We start from the raw sequence: 17,368 nt of genomic DNA, 5'->3' as shown, positions 1-17,368 counted from the left end.
ATATAGATCAAACATTTATTACCCTTGATCAAACATTCATTACCTCCTGCATTAAAAAAAAGTAAGTGGACGTATTATTCATTGTCAACACTGGCTGCACCTTCATTAGAGGCACTGTTGTGTTTCTTCCTTCTAGTATCAGACTGAGCAACATTTTAATCAGTTTATGCAGTAAATATACATAATTATACCAAGGTGCAAAGGTGTATCACTATGTTAGCTGGATGTGGTTTGAAATCCAGCGTTTCATAGGAATCATAGCATCGTCCGAGCTCCCACAGCCAAAAACACACACACAAGGTTTCACTTTCTTTCCCCTGTCAGTGTATGACCCAAACAAAGCAGCTGTTTTGATCTGTTCAGACTAAACCTGGCCATTGGCATGTGTCTTCCTTAGCTCCAGCTGTCGTTACCTATCTTCATCTCTCCCTCCGTCTGAGCAGAGATCTCTCTCTTCCTGCACTTCCTCTACACCTTTCCTGTCTGCAACAATCCTGACTTGTGTTCGGTGCACTGAACTCAACAATCCCGCTGCAGAAACCTCGATCGCTGCAAGAAATGAAGGGCGCTCATGAAGAATGCTGCGCTTGTTGATGCTGTATGGCTCTTTTTTTTTTTTTTTTTTTGTTGTCTTGATATGATTGTTTCACTTTTTGATTGGAAAAAATGATTTCTGGAGCATTTCAGGGTTACTGAAGAGACACTGCAGACCTAATCAATCAGTAACAACTGCATCTAAGTTCTCACACTCTTCTAAGAGTGTGGAAGTGAATACATTTTGCTTTACAACAGCCCCTGTGGCCACAAATGGCAATTATGTGACACAAATTGGCATGAGATGTGTACTTCTTGTTTAAGTATTGTGATAAAACTACTGAAATGCTTATCTGTGACACACTAAGCATAAGCAAGGAGTGAAAAAGACAGAAAAATAACTCAGTAATGTGAGTCACACAGCAGAAGCATCAGCAAGCTACTCATCATACCAGACCAAGAGAGGCTGTAGCATCAAACGGTGTGTTTCAGTAATTATTAATTCAACATTTCATTTGTAGAGGAGAGATTGTGTTTTTTCAAGCAAGGTCCTGTAACTTTTCTGTAACTTTCGCTCAGCGACCACTGTGAGAATTAGCCCATGACATAATGATAATTTCTAAAATGTAGTTTAACAGCAGCACAAATTAAGTGTAAAATAAAGTCAGTAAACAGACTCAGTAATCGAGTACACAGCATGTATCTGTCTTAAGTTTGCAAGCATTGGCTAACATAAGCCACCATAAGCTACTGGTCATACCAAACCAAGTACAACCAAGTAGGTAAGGTAACCCTGACTGTGGTGTGAGCTGAACAAAGGCATGCTTTCTTTTTCTATTATGAATTCAACGTTTCATATTCAGGAGCAGGAGAGTCTTTAAGTCATGGGGAGTGCTACAGTTAATTGAGATTAAAGACTTGGCATTAAGGTTATGATCAGATTAAAATTAAAGTTTAGGCCAAGGTTAGCGACATTTTGGAAAATATTGTTATTTTGCTTTCTGGTAGAGAGTTAGATGAGAAGTCTGAACTAAAGCCAGAGATCAGTTAAGAGGGGAAACAGCTTGCCTTTCCTTTAAGGCTACAGGTAGTTGTTTGGGGATGGACATATAGTGGCCAATAAGGAACCGCAGAGTAAAACAATATGAACGCATTTATACGTGATTATATTTACACCTGTTGAACTTAGATTTAGATCAGAGACGTGAACAACAAATGCGACTAAGTTTTCTACTCTCGCACGAATTCAGACTTTGCTGATATTACAAAGAGAAGTGTGACAGACAGTTTGTGTGTTTGTTTATCAGCATGCGTGTGGGTAAAACCTGCACCAACACAGGCAGAGAATGAAAAACACAAGAAGCATCACAGAGCAGCGGAGGAGTGTTCGGAGTGATGCAGCCGTCACTCATAAAGACCTGCATAGTAGCTGCTCTTCATCATGACTCTGAGAACACGGGGAGCCGGCACTAGTCAGACAGCGCTGCCAGACCCAATAACGTAAACATAATGAGCTGTAATGTTTGGAGGCAAAAGCCAAGTGTTAGATTCTGCACCCTCCGCACCAGCTTGTGAGCCTCTCCCATCCCCTGGCCTTGAGCATGGTTAGATAACACTGCATTAGATAACCGTGCAGAAATCTTAAGAAAATGCCTGTTGGGTTCTTTCAGCAGACATTACCAACGACAAGCTGGAAACAAGAAAACAAACAAAACTTATGATTAAAACTTGCTCTGATTTGAATGCTTCTACGTCCTACTTTTATTTTTGTATTCACCTAGCTGGAAAAAAAAAAAAAAAAAAAAAGCCTAAAGACAAGCTTGTTGTGCAGAGGAATAATCTTGCAGTGAGTAACATGGCCCCTACCACAGAACACATGACCTCAATATGAGCTGCACACAAGATAACATCAGAAAAAGAGGTTCACAAAGTTAGACTTTCATATGAACTATTTAATTCAAACGAGGCGAGCAAAAAATAAACCAATAATCGCATTTCACTAACAGCAATTTGCTTGAATTTTTCACCCAGGAAGGCGCACGTACTTAAAAATAGCTACTAGACTCTGCATTTAGGTAAAAAAGTGTCTTATCTTATATAATAACGGCTACTTGCTCCATGGAGATGGCAAATCACAGCAGCTCCTCGACTCCCTGTTGTCTTTTTATGCAGATGACAGCATCACCTGGGAATTAAGACGGGACTGGAGTGTTTGTGGCTTGATTGTGCAGGACGTCTGGGTGTGATATGAAAACATGGCTGTGAGATGTATAAAGTCCCTGGATGCACAGCGGTGTGTAAAAGTAGAGGGAGGCAGGCGCAGGTGGACAAGATACAGCAGAGTGAACGTTCAGGTGAAGGAACTGGGCAAAGAGGAGCCCTGGGGAGAGTCGGAGGCTACTAACAGCGAGAGAAAAGACAGTGACACCGTGTGAGGGCGAGAGACAAAGACAGAAGAGAGAGAGAAACAGGTTCACTACTGCACCTTTCTGCAGACTCATGTCTACCATGCGAGGCTCGGCCAGCTCCAGGAAGAAGTTCTTGTTTTTCTCATACTCCTCATCGTCAATAATTTTCACGTGAATAACTTTGCTGCAAGAGGGAGAACAACAGGGGAGGAAAAGGAAGGGAAGGGGCGTGAAAGGAAAGGGGGAAGAGGGAGAGAGAGAAGAAGAGAAAGGTTAATTTGTGATGGAGGGACACAGGAAGTGCACTGTAAGTATAATCAGCATGGAAGAAAGGTTAGGAGGTGAAAGGTCAGCTTGCTGTGGGCCGGCCCGTCTGTCACCGGCTGGACTCGACACGCTCGCGGGTTCCAGTGAGCTCATTGGCTGCCACGGGTGTCATGACAACCACATTTATCACAGCGTCTGATACAAGCGAAACGGAGGGTGAAAGGCGCTCCATGGCAGGGAGGATAAAAGAACACAATGAGGTGAAAACAGCAGCATGTAATCAATCAGGTTGTAAAATGTGTAAACGGACATTTCACAAGGGCAAAAAGGTGAGCGAACGATAAATGAAAGAAAGTGTCGCTATCTAAATCGATTTTTATGGCTCGATGTTTCAGTCAGAACACTTTCAATGAGACGGCTGGCTGGACACCGCGAGGACTCCCCCTCCCCACCCCCTCCACTCGAGGCACAGACGAGGCAGATAAGAGAGAGGCAGCTTATTGCCGAGTTTATTGCTCCGGTTTGAGGAGAACACCCCTTTAATGAAGTCAAATGTCTGGAGGGGTGAGGCTCTTTCTCTGGAAAGGAGCTGCATGTGACATCATCTCACAGCAACAGCTCAATATGGCACCTCGGCCCCGGCGGCGTTCTCGCCACTGATCGCCCTAATTGATCTTTTTAAAGAGTTATTGACGAGTGCAGGCAGTTAAGTGGTCAGTAGGTACCCAGATGCCTCCGCGCCTCGCCATATCACAGTGGGAACTCCTCGAGGAATAGCTTTGCTGAATTCAATTGGATTCATGCAAACGAAAACAAGCCGACAAAGCTCAAGACATCGCCGCATCCGCTCTCTTAGGCCTCAGAAAGCATTCCCTGCGAGCGGCAGACAAGGCAACAATAGTCGACAGGGGCGCAGCTAGGCCTGAAATGGGGATGACATACTTTGTTATGCATCTGACATCTCATGGGAAGGCGCTTTCCCCTTCATCCGAGCAAAAACACCATTTTTCCGCATGTTATTTTGGGGGGGGGGGGCGTTTGGAAAGCAGGACTTCTGCTAATAAGATAAGTGGCACGGCAGCATTCATTATGGATAGCTGCTCATGTATCATGTATCGAGTCAAAAAGCAGCTCGTTCCCTGACATCGCGCTGATGTACTTCCAGCTCCGTGACATATAGCGTGGCCGGTGTCAGTCAAAGCACTGACACACACTTTCCCACACATGCAAAAGCACAATCTCTCAGACACCCACACAAACTCAAACACGGATATTTATACGCATGCACGCTCACACCGCACACACCATGCAAATAATACTATTAATCCAAGCATCTCTAGAGAAATTAAAATGTATTTCTATTGCTGCTGTAATGCATAGTTAAATCCCTTTCTCTGGCCGGTGTACATGTAGTTCTGGATATGAATCGTGCTCGCTGAGGGGGAGGTCGACTATCTGAGATCATGTTAGCACACTGCACCCAGCAGAGCAATCCATCTCTCTTTCTCTGTCTTCACATCCCACCGGCAGGGCTTTCCTAAGATTGCTGGGCGAGATGTCTGCAGTGCTCATCGGGACTGAGAAGAGGAAGCACTGGAGGCTAATGGACAAGTGGGACCTGGCAAACGCTCACCGCCTGGCTGCAGCGAGGAACGGCGCTCTCGCCTGACATGCATGTGGGCACGGAGGAACCGCAAATCTAGCATCACACGATCACTGTACCGCCGTACACACATGCAAAAAGCAGGCATACACTTAACTACATGGCTGATTAACCTGCTAGAGGCGCCCTGGGGAAAAGATGAACTGCTGGGCCTTTATTAACGGTTCCTTCCCCTTTCTGCGCAATGTGTATGTGTATGCCTTCGCTGTATTTGATTGAACATAGTAATAGCAAATAAGCATTCAGAGGTGAGCATGCGGGCTCTTCACACATCCAGCAGATACAGAACAACAGTGGCATAAATTTGGGGTTGTTTTTGGATCCACCAGACAAATCTAAGTGCAACTCGCTCTCCTTTTAGCTCTGTTGTTGGTCTCTGTTATATAGATATTTTGCACTTCAGCTGCTAAATGCTCCACTATATTCACTAGCTAGTTGCTAACCAGGCAGGCAGTGACCGCTGGCTTTTTATCAAAGCTTTTCACTGAAACCAGCAGCCTCCTCCCGATGAGAGCGAGAGTGCACCAAACCAGTAAATCTGTGGGCCACAAAACCAAAACAATGAGCTGAAAGATGCTATAACGATACATAGAGTTTGGAAGTGCTCTCTTTCACATAATACTTAATACGCTGTCAATATCAAATATTGATTAGAGTAGCTTTAAGACAAGGCTTCAAGATAGAGTAATAAAGCAGAACCTACTGTGCACCAATTATCATGTCAGCTGATATTTGTGTAATCGTGATGCACATAAACTTTGCATTAAATTAGCACAAACCAATTGACTCAGGCTTTTTGAGTTCCTCGAGTTCAGGGACCCCGGGGCAACAATATCTTCAACACCATAAAAGGCCAATTAGATCTGATTCTGTTCTGCAGTTTGGTGATGTTGGCCTAATTTAACAGGGGGGCTCATAGAAGTCAATACAAAACAATGGTGTAATAATCAACAGGCATGTTGGTGTCATGGATACATGAAAGCAGCTGCAGAGTTCACCAGTGTGCTGCACCTTTGTGTGATGTTTCTCTGGAGCCTGACAACATAAATTAACTTGCCACCTACATTTTACACTCCGGTGTTCCACTTCAACAAGACCGAGCTACCTGTAGCTTGTCCCCATGATGTACAGAAAGCTAACGGAGCTGCTGTGGAAAAGCGTTTCTGTAATTCTAACTGACTGTGACAGATTACAGTGATAGAAAAAAATCCAACGACATGACACAAGTGCTTATTTTGTTTCTGTCTGACGCCGCAAAGTTTGATTTGCCATCCATTTGAGTGCATGTGTGAGAGAGAAAGTCGAGAGAGGACTTAAATCTCATGCACAAATACAAAAACCCAAGCTGTTGGGGAATATTTGTATACCTGCAGCTACTGATTATTTTCACTCTGGATTAATCTGCTGATTACTTTCTCCATTAATTGATAGATCGTTTGATTTGTGAAACTTCTGAAAATAGTAAGAAATGCTGTCGCAATTACCCAGAGCCCAAAGTGACGCATTCACAAATCTTGTTTTGTCCAACCAACAGCCCAAACCTCAGAATTAATACAAATGAATAAGAAAAAATATTAAAAAAAGGTAAAAACAGCAAATCCTCACATTTAAGAAGCTGGAACCATGACATGATTTTACATGAAAAATGACAAACGATTATCAAAATAGTTGGCAATTAATGTTACGCCAATCAACTTAATCATTCATGGACTGATTATTTGAGTAATGGACTAATTGTTTCTTTCATTAATGGAGTAATTGTTTGAGCTGTGCTTGTATTAACTGTTGGGTAGTTACATTTACAACAAAACATCATATTCACACAATCTTCATATGTTTGTGTGAAAATCTTAATCTGAAAAGTAACTGGGAAATAAAGATGTCAGATAAATGCAGTGGAGGAAAAAGACATTATTTCCCTCTGAGGTGTCGAGCAGCAGAAGTATGAAGCAGCATGAAAAGAAAAGACTACAAGTACCTCAAATTTGTACTTAAGCACAGGACTTGAGTAAATGTACTCAGTTAGATTCCAACACTGGTGGTCCCACGCACACACACACGCAGGTTATGCGCTGTATTTGTCAAGTACATCTGTACCTCATGAAGAGTCAACATGAACACAACATGAACGTGACCACTCACAAACCGCCCGTGATCACACACACTCAGCAAACATGGCCACACACGTGGAACAGCGCGTGGGGAACATTAAGCAACATTTGCATTTGTCTGTGACGAACATCAATAATTCATCCATCCATCCCAACATCTGGCATCAGCCGCTGTGGAAGCTGCAGAAAGCCACTCTGAGCATGTGTGTGTGTGTGTGTGTGTGTGTGTGTGTGTGTGTGGAGTGATAGGGATACAATCAAACACCTGCTGTTCACACAAACACAAATCACAGTGCAGTGTTTACAGGGACTGTCTCGCTGCTGCTGCGGTGCATGGTAGCGTACTACGAATGGTTTCACTGTGGTGTGTTGACAGAAAAGACACAGAGGGTGTGACAGCGTGCAGCAGATGGCGTGCTCATATATGCTCACACGGGCTCACAGGTGTACACACAGGTCTCCACTGCACTGTTTTTGTTTACGGCGTCTTGATATTCTTTATTTTTTAGCTATGTGCCTGAGCTGCTGTGATATTGGTTCTATCAGAGGCGTAACAGTTTCAGGGACAAAATGGGGAAAAATGGCCCCTCTCAGGGGTAAGGAGAGGTAGAGGAGGGTATGGTGGAGGAGCTACATACTCCAATCTGTTATTTTAGCTAAATGGTATCAGGAGGGCATCCCCTCCTCAGCCAGGTGGACACAGGCGTTACAATATGAGGAGAAAAGGCTGTTTTGATTGGATATGTGGAACCAGGAGCATAGCTGAGCATAAAGTTAGGAGAGTTCGGGGTCTAAAGTTCACTAATTAACAACTAGCTTGCTTAATCCACACTGAGGCAGAAATGTATGCTTTTTTTTTTACACCAGGCTAACGGTTTCCCCCTGCTTCCAGTCTTTATGCTAAGCTACACTAGCCAACTTCAGCTCCGCACCAGACAGAGTGGTATCAATCATCTCATCTAACTCTCAGCAAGAACGTCAATAAGAGCATTTCCCAAAATGTCCAGCTGTTCCTTTGTGGATGCTACGTGTAGCATTTTTTGAGAACCGAGGACAGAAGTCCCATTAGCTCTTGTTGCAGAGAAGATGTTGCATCCCCATTTCTCTTCGTGTCTGGTAAGTGTGTTTACTTTGAAGGGTAAAATATAATATGAACCAGTAAAACTCCAATATGAAATTGAACACAAGAAGCAAACACAAGGCTGAAACTAAAATCTTTGGTGGCATGAGGCAGTCGCCCTCTGTGCTGTGAGGAAATTCAGCAGACTACTGAAAAATCCCACAAAATCCGACCTGCAGCAGAGAAAAAAGCGAGCACAAAGAAGCTCAAAGGATGTCAGTCTTCTCATTTGTTAAACCGAATTACACTAATGTGTCAAAATGAACGTGCTAATGATTTATTGATGCTAACATGCTAGACATAGCACCCTTAAGTTGAGCATTAGTGTGGGAAGAGCCACTGGGTAATGACAGGCGATTAGAGGGTTCACACCTCCGCTGCACTGGGCTGCCTGCAGCCAGCGGCCTCTGCCTTCTCCAAGTCCAGAGCAGAAGGAGGAGGAAGAAGAGACGAAAACAGCGGAGGGAGTGAGACATGAAAGTGGAGGTGGTGCAGGAGAGAGATGGAGAGGCAGATGCAGAGTGTCTCTTTCTCCCTCTGTTCTGCGGCCAAAAACCACACTGCGGCTGAAATTTGCTTTAGCTCCTCGCCTCCTCTCCATTTTCCGCTGCCTCTTCTTCGACAGCAGATTTACTGTTTTGGTCTCCTCTCCGGCTTTCTTTCCACAAACACTAAATAATACTGTGTAACCGCTAGAAGTGTGAAACCACTGTGGTGGAGTAACACATCCGAGGAAGTGATATGTGTTGTATCCAATCTCCACTTGAAAATGTTGTCTTCTCTGTTGGTGACCCTAAAATCGCTCAGCTTTCGCTCTGCAAAGCCTTTCCTTTTTGTGAGGATTTGCACAAAAAACTAGGAGGACTTATGTACTCCAGGCTAGAGTAGGAGCAGCAGCTGAAAGTGCTGCAATTAAATATGACCTTTCTTTTCTCTCTTGCTGGTCGTCTGTAGGAAACACCTGCTGCCGCTGACCCGGGCCCTGGGCTTTCTGTTTTGAACTAAGCACAACCTTTTCAAATTCTCTTGAAAGTTTCCTCTGCCTCCGTCTCCTTTCTTAATCTACTGAGGGCTTTTCAGTTGCTTTTCACTCTCACGCAAGACTGCATTTAACCGCTGCTGAAGCACGTGTGGAGGGACTGAAGCATGGGTTTTAAACAGCACGCGTTACTTTCACTTCACCGCAGCAAGGAGGTCTTGATGGCGACAGGATTACGAGGAGTTCTGTTCCTCAAAAGTTTTAGTAGAAAACATCACCTGCATCCTGCTGGAAGTGAACCGGCCTGAGCAGAAGCCAGGAAGGAGTTACAGAAAAGAAAACGTTGTGGCGTAAAACAGTACGAGAATCATGAGCTTCGCAACCACTCAATCTCAAACCATTTCAGCCCAGTCAGATCATGGCAACGACTCCACTCAAAATCCCGAATAAAGTCAAGCCAATAAAGACGGGAAGAGGACAAGGGGAAAAAAAAGGCCCCAGTGCCTCGTGGGAAATCAGTGCCTTAATTAAGCAGGCCTGGTTTCTGTCACCAAGCGCAGGGATTATGTGCCTCGCTCATTATAGTCCTGATTATTGCTTTTCCCCAGCAATCACAGAAAAAAGCCAGTAAACACATTTGTCAATGATTTCTTGCCAATCTGATGACAAACTCACATCAGATTTAATATTCCACACCCACAAGGCCTGCACGCCGCTTCTTCCCCTCGCCCTCGTCTTCTTTCTCTCCATATCTAACAAATCAAAGCACACTTGACCAACTGACAAAGAGCTAAAACTTTCAACACGGGGAAGTAAAATCCCCGTCAAGGCGGTGGCCGACCTGCTGAAGTCGGACATCAATATTACATAAACCAAACGAAAATGAGTCACGCAATCACACAAAACCCTCCGCTTGGCCACTTGCAAATTTGATGGCCAAGCTTGAGCCAGATGCGATAGCTGTGATTACGAGTTGTCTAAGGCGAAAAGAACGAGCGTTAGTGCAGAGGCGCCAGATGCTGTTTGAATAATACATGTCTGCCAAAGCGAGTTCCAGTTTGGACGCTCAACCCAGAGAGAGAACGCAGCAAACGTATGCACTGTGATCACAAATTTACCAATATTCAAGACCCGATTTAAGATTCCCTTGTTATGTTGAGTCACACTGAGGCGGCGGGGTGGCCTTGCACTGAAAGAGGCGATCTCTCATCCAGAGCGCCCGAATTCAGGCCCCCGCTTTGGCAAGCATCCTCCCTGCTGAAGTGTCCTTGAGCAGCTCGTGAAGGGCGCGATCACATTGGGAGTGTTTTTTTTTTTTTTTTTATTTTCTTTAGAGCGATTGATTTGCGAGCTGTCTCTGCGTCTGGAGTCTGAAGAAATGAATCGATTCACAATCACTCACGGTTTTGTATCTACTGTCCAATCAGATCAGGCGACAGATGGGGCTCGTGGTGATTCTGAAATAAGAAAAATGGCTCTCCGACAGTTGCTGTTAATGATGATTCATTAGAGACATGAACATTAATTTAACTAAACACAAAGCCTTCACCTCATGGCGTTATTAAGCAGAGTTGCTGTGAAAGAGAAAACAGCAGCAACAGCAGTGATGTCATAGGTAATATTTAGTCATTAGAATTAAGCTAATATAACCTTTGAATGATTCATGTTAACAGTATTTAATGTTTAATGTTATTAGCCGACTTCATGGAGTTCTTTGCATATATTGTTTGATGAATATTTTTTAATATTTTTAACTTGTTGTTCAGTCGTTTTCGCCTTGTTTTTGTCCTCATTGAGCTGTATGTCCTTTTTATCTGTGCAAGTCCACTGAGAGAAATCTTTAAGCTGGAGTCAGACTTCTTGTACGTGCACACATACTTAAACGCTCAATTAAGGGGTAAACTTTCATTTCCTGAAAGTCAACTTTCTGCCTTACTGTATGTGAGGCACACTACTTCCTGTTTTGGATCATGGGGTGCAGATATGGATGTAATACCTGGGAGTTTATTTGTACAGTCCCTTTGAACAATGAGGCAATTCAAAGATCTTTACATAAGACATGAAAGGCGCACCTGGTTGGATAAAACAAGCGATTTAAAGGTGTCATCTTGGGTGACTGTGATTGGCATTTTTGACTCACTTCTGACATGTTAACTGATAATGAAAATAATCTTCAGCTGCAGCCCCACGTTGAGCTGGATTCACTCCCTCTCCTCTGCCTCTGATCTTGGCTTCGTTCTGCCTGTTTTGGCTCCCAAAAAGCGACGATAAATACAGTCTGTCGGCTTCAAAACAATCAGTTAGAAACCAGTGGTTGATGTCACATTCACCTCTTCCACTATTATTTACTGTCAGTGGCTTCAACAACAACAACAGCAAAAAAAAAAAAAAAAAACCTGCTGTGTGTTCAGCCTTCAGCCTGAGCAATCGACCCCTAAATCGCTACGAGCTCAAGGGACACAGAGCTGTAGTTGACTCTGGAGGAAGGGTGAGGGGTCACGGCAACAGATTGATCAATAAAGTATTATATGACTTTACAATATCAGTTAGAGGACACAGGCGGTGGGTGTCTCATCGGGGTTACAACGGTGGCAGAGACGCACATAAACACGCAGATACACACCAGCAGATGGAAAGGTGAAGCCTCGCTGAGAGGCGCGTGCTCCTGCTACTGACAGACGAGTAGCTCACGATGAGAGCTCACAGCGAGGTTTATTAATACTGCTGCGAAGAGGAACCATGGGTCGTCACGAAGCTGGACAAGGAATCAAATTATCCGAATTCCAAGGCAGGACTGCAGCTGTCCCTCCTCAGCCCATCTCACCTCCTTCAACCCAGCCGCGTGGTCTGACACGACCTGCATCCATCTCTGTGGGAACAGTAAATCTCTCATTTATCTTAGCGAGTGGGCAGCCGCTCAGATTACAGTGTGGGTTAGATTTAGGAGAGGAGGAGCATGATCGAATGTGCCCTCAGTGACAAGATACCCCCCTGATCCCGCGGATCTCTCACATTCTCAGGTCTGGGGCTCAGGTTTCTAACGCAGCCGACCCGCTCCCATTTGCTGCTCTCGCTCCCTCACTTGTTGTCATGGATACAAAACCCCTTTCACCAGCCCCGCTCCCTCTCTAAATGCGACACATGACACACGACGACTTTCCGTAAAACTTCAACCTTTTCCATTCATTTCTATTCATTCGGCTGCACCGAGCTAAACAGCACAATGAAACTGTCCCTGGAGGGAATAAAGCGTCCTAACAGGTTTACCTCTGCCTGCTGACGCACAGTCTATTACTTCATCTGCACACTCCTCTGACAAACCCACGCACACACACACACACACACACACACACACACACACACACACACACACACACACACACACACACATAAACCTGGTGCAGGCGGAGGAAGGGACGACCGAGGAGATCACACCGTGGCAGCTCGCTTCCTGTGTCCTGTCACATTACACAGTGGTACTCCAGGCCTTAAAGCCATTGTCCAAACACGCCAATAACACTGGAGAACGGCTGTGCATATCCCGCCTTTGTGCTGCGACTGTAACTCTCTCATTGTCCAACAGGGACGTCCCTTTCACCCCAGGGATTCATAACACAGTGAACAACAAGGGGATGCAGAGGATAAAGCCCTCTCAGCCTATTTTTTTTGCATTAATCAGGAGGAGTTTAATTCATCCCAGCTTCTCAAGTATGAGGATTTGCTGCTTTTCCCTTCTTTATAGTAGCTTTGTTAAGTGAATCTTTTTGGGTTTTAGGCAGCTGAAAGAAAAGAATTTGAAGATGCCACCTTGGCTTCTGAGAAAACGGTCACTTGTTCATTGTATCGCAATATCATGTAATGCTCTTTTACGGATCAAAAAACACTGAAAGATTAATCAGTGGTGAAAATGACTTTACATCGTTGAGTTTTTGGCCGCTTGTAATGCTGAACAGCAACGTTTACCTGAGTGTTTGTCCTGTACACATGCACATGCACCTGCAAATATGACCTACTGTTAAATTTATCATACTGTTAAATCTCTTATCATACTGTTAAATGTCATTCATCACACTGTTAAATGTCATTTATCATACTGATAATGCCTCTTCTGCACTATACTATTTACTATTTACTATTTACCATTTGCTATTTATTCTTTTTCTAGCACAGCACCACCAGAGTTGTCTTAAATCTCGTTGTACACCACGTATAATGACAATAAAGGCATTCTATTCTATTCTATTCTATTCTATTCTATGAAGACATGAAGGTACATGGGTGATACAATACACATTTCTACCAGCGGTTTTACATCACTTGACAGATCAACAGGTGGCAGTAACACAGCAAAGCGACGACAAAAGGCAGGGAAGATGGCTGCTGGCAAATAAACACGGATGTAAACAATGCAGCTTTCAAAATAGCTTTGCGAATGTTGGAAGGAAATGTAAGCCACACCTCAAGGATACACAGAGTGTGTTTTGATGAGAAACATTGAATGTAAACATAAACTTGTGTATAAGAAAACCCAACAGAGTGCCTATTAATTAAAGCTGTTTATAACAAGGACGTTGAGAGAAAATTGATTGACATCTATTTTGATGATGGAAAAGTTTTAATAATTTTAAAGGAAAATGGCCAAACAGCTTCTTCTCTTTTGCCATATACATCCGCAATTACATGCCACATATGACTGTGAATATCTTGAATGGAGTGAATAATCATTGGAATGATCCATAATGAAATAACTGCTACTAGCAGCCTTTGATCACATTTGTGTGATTCCCGTGGCTCCGGTCTTAAAACTCATCCCCTCACGCTTTGTGGCAAATGCCTCCCATCTGAGATGAAACAGGTTGATTCATACAATAATAATTATTTTCCAATACAAAAGAGAAAGAAGACCAGAGAAAGAATTTTGGACAGAAAGCAGAGACACAGAGAGCTCTGTGAAACCCGGAATACTAAAGACATGGGGGGCATGGCTGAGAATAAAATCTACTTTCTAGAGAGGCAAGAGACTGTCACTGATCTAAACAGAGGGGCCTGACTATGGGGGGGGGGGGGGGGGAGTGGAGTTGGTTGGTTTCACTTGTCATGCACCCTTGCAACACAGTCTCCATAAAAACATACTGGCTGCCTGTGCTGAAGGAGAAAAAGACAAAAGGAGAAGATGAAAAAACGGAGAGGACACTCAAAGGTACGCGAGAGGACGGGGGAGCAATTGAAAAAACAGACAGCCATGATCCATATTTTCTGAGCCAAGAGCAAGGCGAGCAGGAGGAGGTGGAAAAAAGTGAGCTATATTTTTTTGGATGTCTGGAGCGAGCCCAAAGGTCCTCCTCTACAAGGACACAATGCAATAAAACACTCAGAGATGAAGTGTCTGATAGGGGGCGACAAGGGAGGGAGAGGAGGAAGAGAGGGAAGTAATAGAGGATGCAGTCAGGCCTCCAGAATGAAAGCCAGAGTACAACCCTGGTGAGGCCAAAAGAGATGGTCGGGCTATTCTGGGTGTCGAGAGCCGGCGCTGGCCAAGTCAAACCGCCTGCAGCCAAATGACGAACGCCATCATACTGTATATGAATGACTTTAGAGAACAACAAGCTCCCCTAGAAATGTAATAACTAGACTTGGAGACTATTTTTACAGAGGAGCACAGAGGACTGATAGAGGGCTTCATCACATAGAGCAACAACAATCACCTGAAGCTCAACAGCAGCTAAACCAATCAGCTTGTGGTGGACTACAACGCTTCAAATATGGACGTCAATGCAAAGAAGCTACAGATTGTAAAATGTGGATGCTTCACACACATCTTCAACCCGGCAGCACAGGAGATCTCTACAATTTCAAGGTGGACGCCCACAACTAGTGTCACCTATTCAGTATCTGACCAAATGTGAAATATGGCCACAATCTTCCCTTCTGTTCCTGAGTTACAGTTAAATAATGGGCAGAAAATTGTATTTGCAGGACATTATGATGTCACAGTGACATTGGCCTTTATCCTATGAGACACTGCTGTGAAATTTTGTCACAATAATCACATGAGTTCTTGAGACCTTTAACCTTTGACCACCAAAATCTAATCAGCTCATCCCGGAGTCCAAGTGGATGTTAGTGCCAGATGTAATGAAATTCCCTCCAGGCGTTTCAGAAATATAATAAAATAGATAAAATGATGAAACACAATTCTTCTTGTCATGTATAGAAACAAGGCGAACGATTGAAGCTCCAGAAATAGAGAGCTGGCTGTGGGTCTGTGGTTCTACATGAAGGTTTATGTTTCTTTCCTTCTCTTCTTAAGCATAGCTGTAAGGTTAGCCTTGTTAGTTAAAGAGTTCGAATCGAGATTAAAACTTCACCAAATTAATAAAGGCTGGTCCACACAATAGTTCTTACATAGAGATTAGCTGTGATTGAATATTTACCACGAGTAACCAACAGGTGTATGAGCTGCATAGCTAGCTAGCTAGTTGCTAGCTTTTAGTGGCACCTAAACCTGCTATTTTTGACTGCTATGCTGCAGCTAGTGATGCTAAAAGGACTTCTTGCTCTCCAAGTAGTTGGTTGCTTATTAAAGACATTCCTTAGGTTTTACGGTGTAACCTGATTTCAGTAAATCACTGTGAAACTAGCAAGTAGTTACTCAGGATCTATCTAATTTATGCATGCAAAAACAGTTAATATATATATCTTATAACACATCATGAGGGCTGGCTGAAGCTAAAACGCTGTAGTTTCTTTGAGGAGTTGCTCGACCTCACTGGAAGGCAAAAGTGTTTTGAGAAGTTTCACTGGAAGATGGGCGTCTCAGAGAGGGAGAGAGACGCGATAATCATTTAAAAATGAACATAACAGACAGACTTTCCTGGAGGATATTCATAGTGTTGCACTGTGATATCTCTTTTCAGACTTAAGTTCTTCAGAACTTTATTTCTTCTTCTTCATTTCCAACAGAGGAGTGAATTAAACTTTATGTGTGGCTTGAGGTCTGAAGTCTAGAACCTCCTGCATGATTTATAAATCATATATACCCCATATATATGTCACTCTGTCCTACAAGCTCTATTTGAAGAGTAATAACTCTAATATATTCTCACCATTCATTAGCCTTGAAGCCCTATCAGCTCTCATGGACTTAATTCTTTCTACGCTTTTCATGTAAAGATACAGCAGTGCTCTACACCATGTTACACCATGGCTGAAGAAGCAGCGTTTTTTCACTCCACCGAAATTTTACAGTGGCTGATTTCACTAATTAATTACTTTTTTTTCTGGTTGAAGGTGTGGTAAGAAGTTAAATGAGCTGCTGAAGTGTTTGGTTGGAATATAAATTTGCAGGCCATTGAGCGCCAATTCCACTTGATTGAGAATCACTTCTCCACACTGTCGTGGTCAGTACCACAGTTGTCACACCAGATAAAAGGCAACATGTTGTCTCAGTCTTCATTCTGGGCCCCAATTTTTCATTGAAATTGACCATAACTGTCTATAAAACATTACTGCACCAACATATTTGACCTCAGTTGCACAAATTGTAATTTATAAAGCAAATATAAAGGTCATGATACTGCCCAGAGGGGCTAAATGTGATACATTATTGATGCCTGTGCAGAAATACTCTTTTCACACAGTCAGAGCGATGACTTGCTCAAGGACACTTAAGATGTTTTTTCTGCAAAGCGCATTGTTTTGTTTTTAAAAATAGGTTGACATTTTCACCCAGATTGTGTGTCCACACAAACCCAGAAGTTATGCTTCCTGTTGCAAGAAGACACTGATCATACTCGCTACGTACTGAGCAAAATTATGTACAATCCTGAGTAGAAATATTAGCATGTTCCTGGCGTGCTTAGATACTGTACATACAGTAGGTCACCAACTAGCTCTGCCAGTGGCCCCTATTGCTGCAAAGCCTCAGTTTTCGTGAGGATGCTCAGATGAACTTCGCTGTCCCCCTTTCTGGATTTTAAAAATAAAAACCAAAGCAATGAGCCCTAAATCTGGGTCATTAAGTTAAAATACTAGTTTCTAGGTCACCCTGTCACTGCGAAAAACTATAATAAGTGTACATATTCTGTCTGAATTAGAGCTTACAGTCCTATCGCAGTCTGTAATAGTGACCTCTCTGTGGCTGTTTTGCTCTCCACAGGACCCGGGCAGCTGACCAAGCCACAGCACATGTTTCACGCATTCGACGGCCCTTCTGATCTGCTCTGCACATTGGTGTTTCTACACATGCTTCTATTATTTCTGCAGGGGAACAGGAAAAATAAATAA

At 43.4% G+C, this 17,368-nt stretch overlaps 1 protein-coding gene across 2 annotated transcripts in view; it reads right to left on the bottom strand.

The window, feature by feature from the left end:
• slc8a3 (solute carrier family 8 member 3) overlaps positions 1–17,368 on the bottom strand; it is a 108,216-nt gene that overhangs the window by 35,309 nt on the left and 55,539 nt on the right. For both annotated transcript variants that reach the window (XR_013078134.1, XM_076748368.1), the window contains exon 3: positions 3,020–3,126. Coding sequence is in view for 1 of the 2 variants with exons in the window: in XM_076748368.1 (XP_076604483.1) it covers positions 3,020–3,126 (107 nt within the window). In the remaining variant the exon portion in view is untranslated. The remainder of the gene's footprint in view (positions 1–3,019; positions 3,127–17,368) is intronic.

Source organism: Chaetodon auriga, chromosome 14 (genome assembly GCF_051107435.1).
Source record: "Chaetodon auriga isolate fChaAug3 chromosome 14, fChaAug3.hap1, whole genome shotgun sequence".
NCBI lineage: Eukaryota > Metazoa > Chordata > Actinopteri > Chaetodontiformes > Chaetodontidae > Chaetodon > Chaetodon auriga.
The sequence above is the reverse complement of the archived record's forward strand: the minus strand, read 5'-3'. Positions and strand labels throughout refer to the sequence as shown.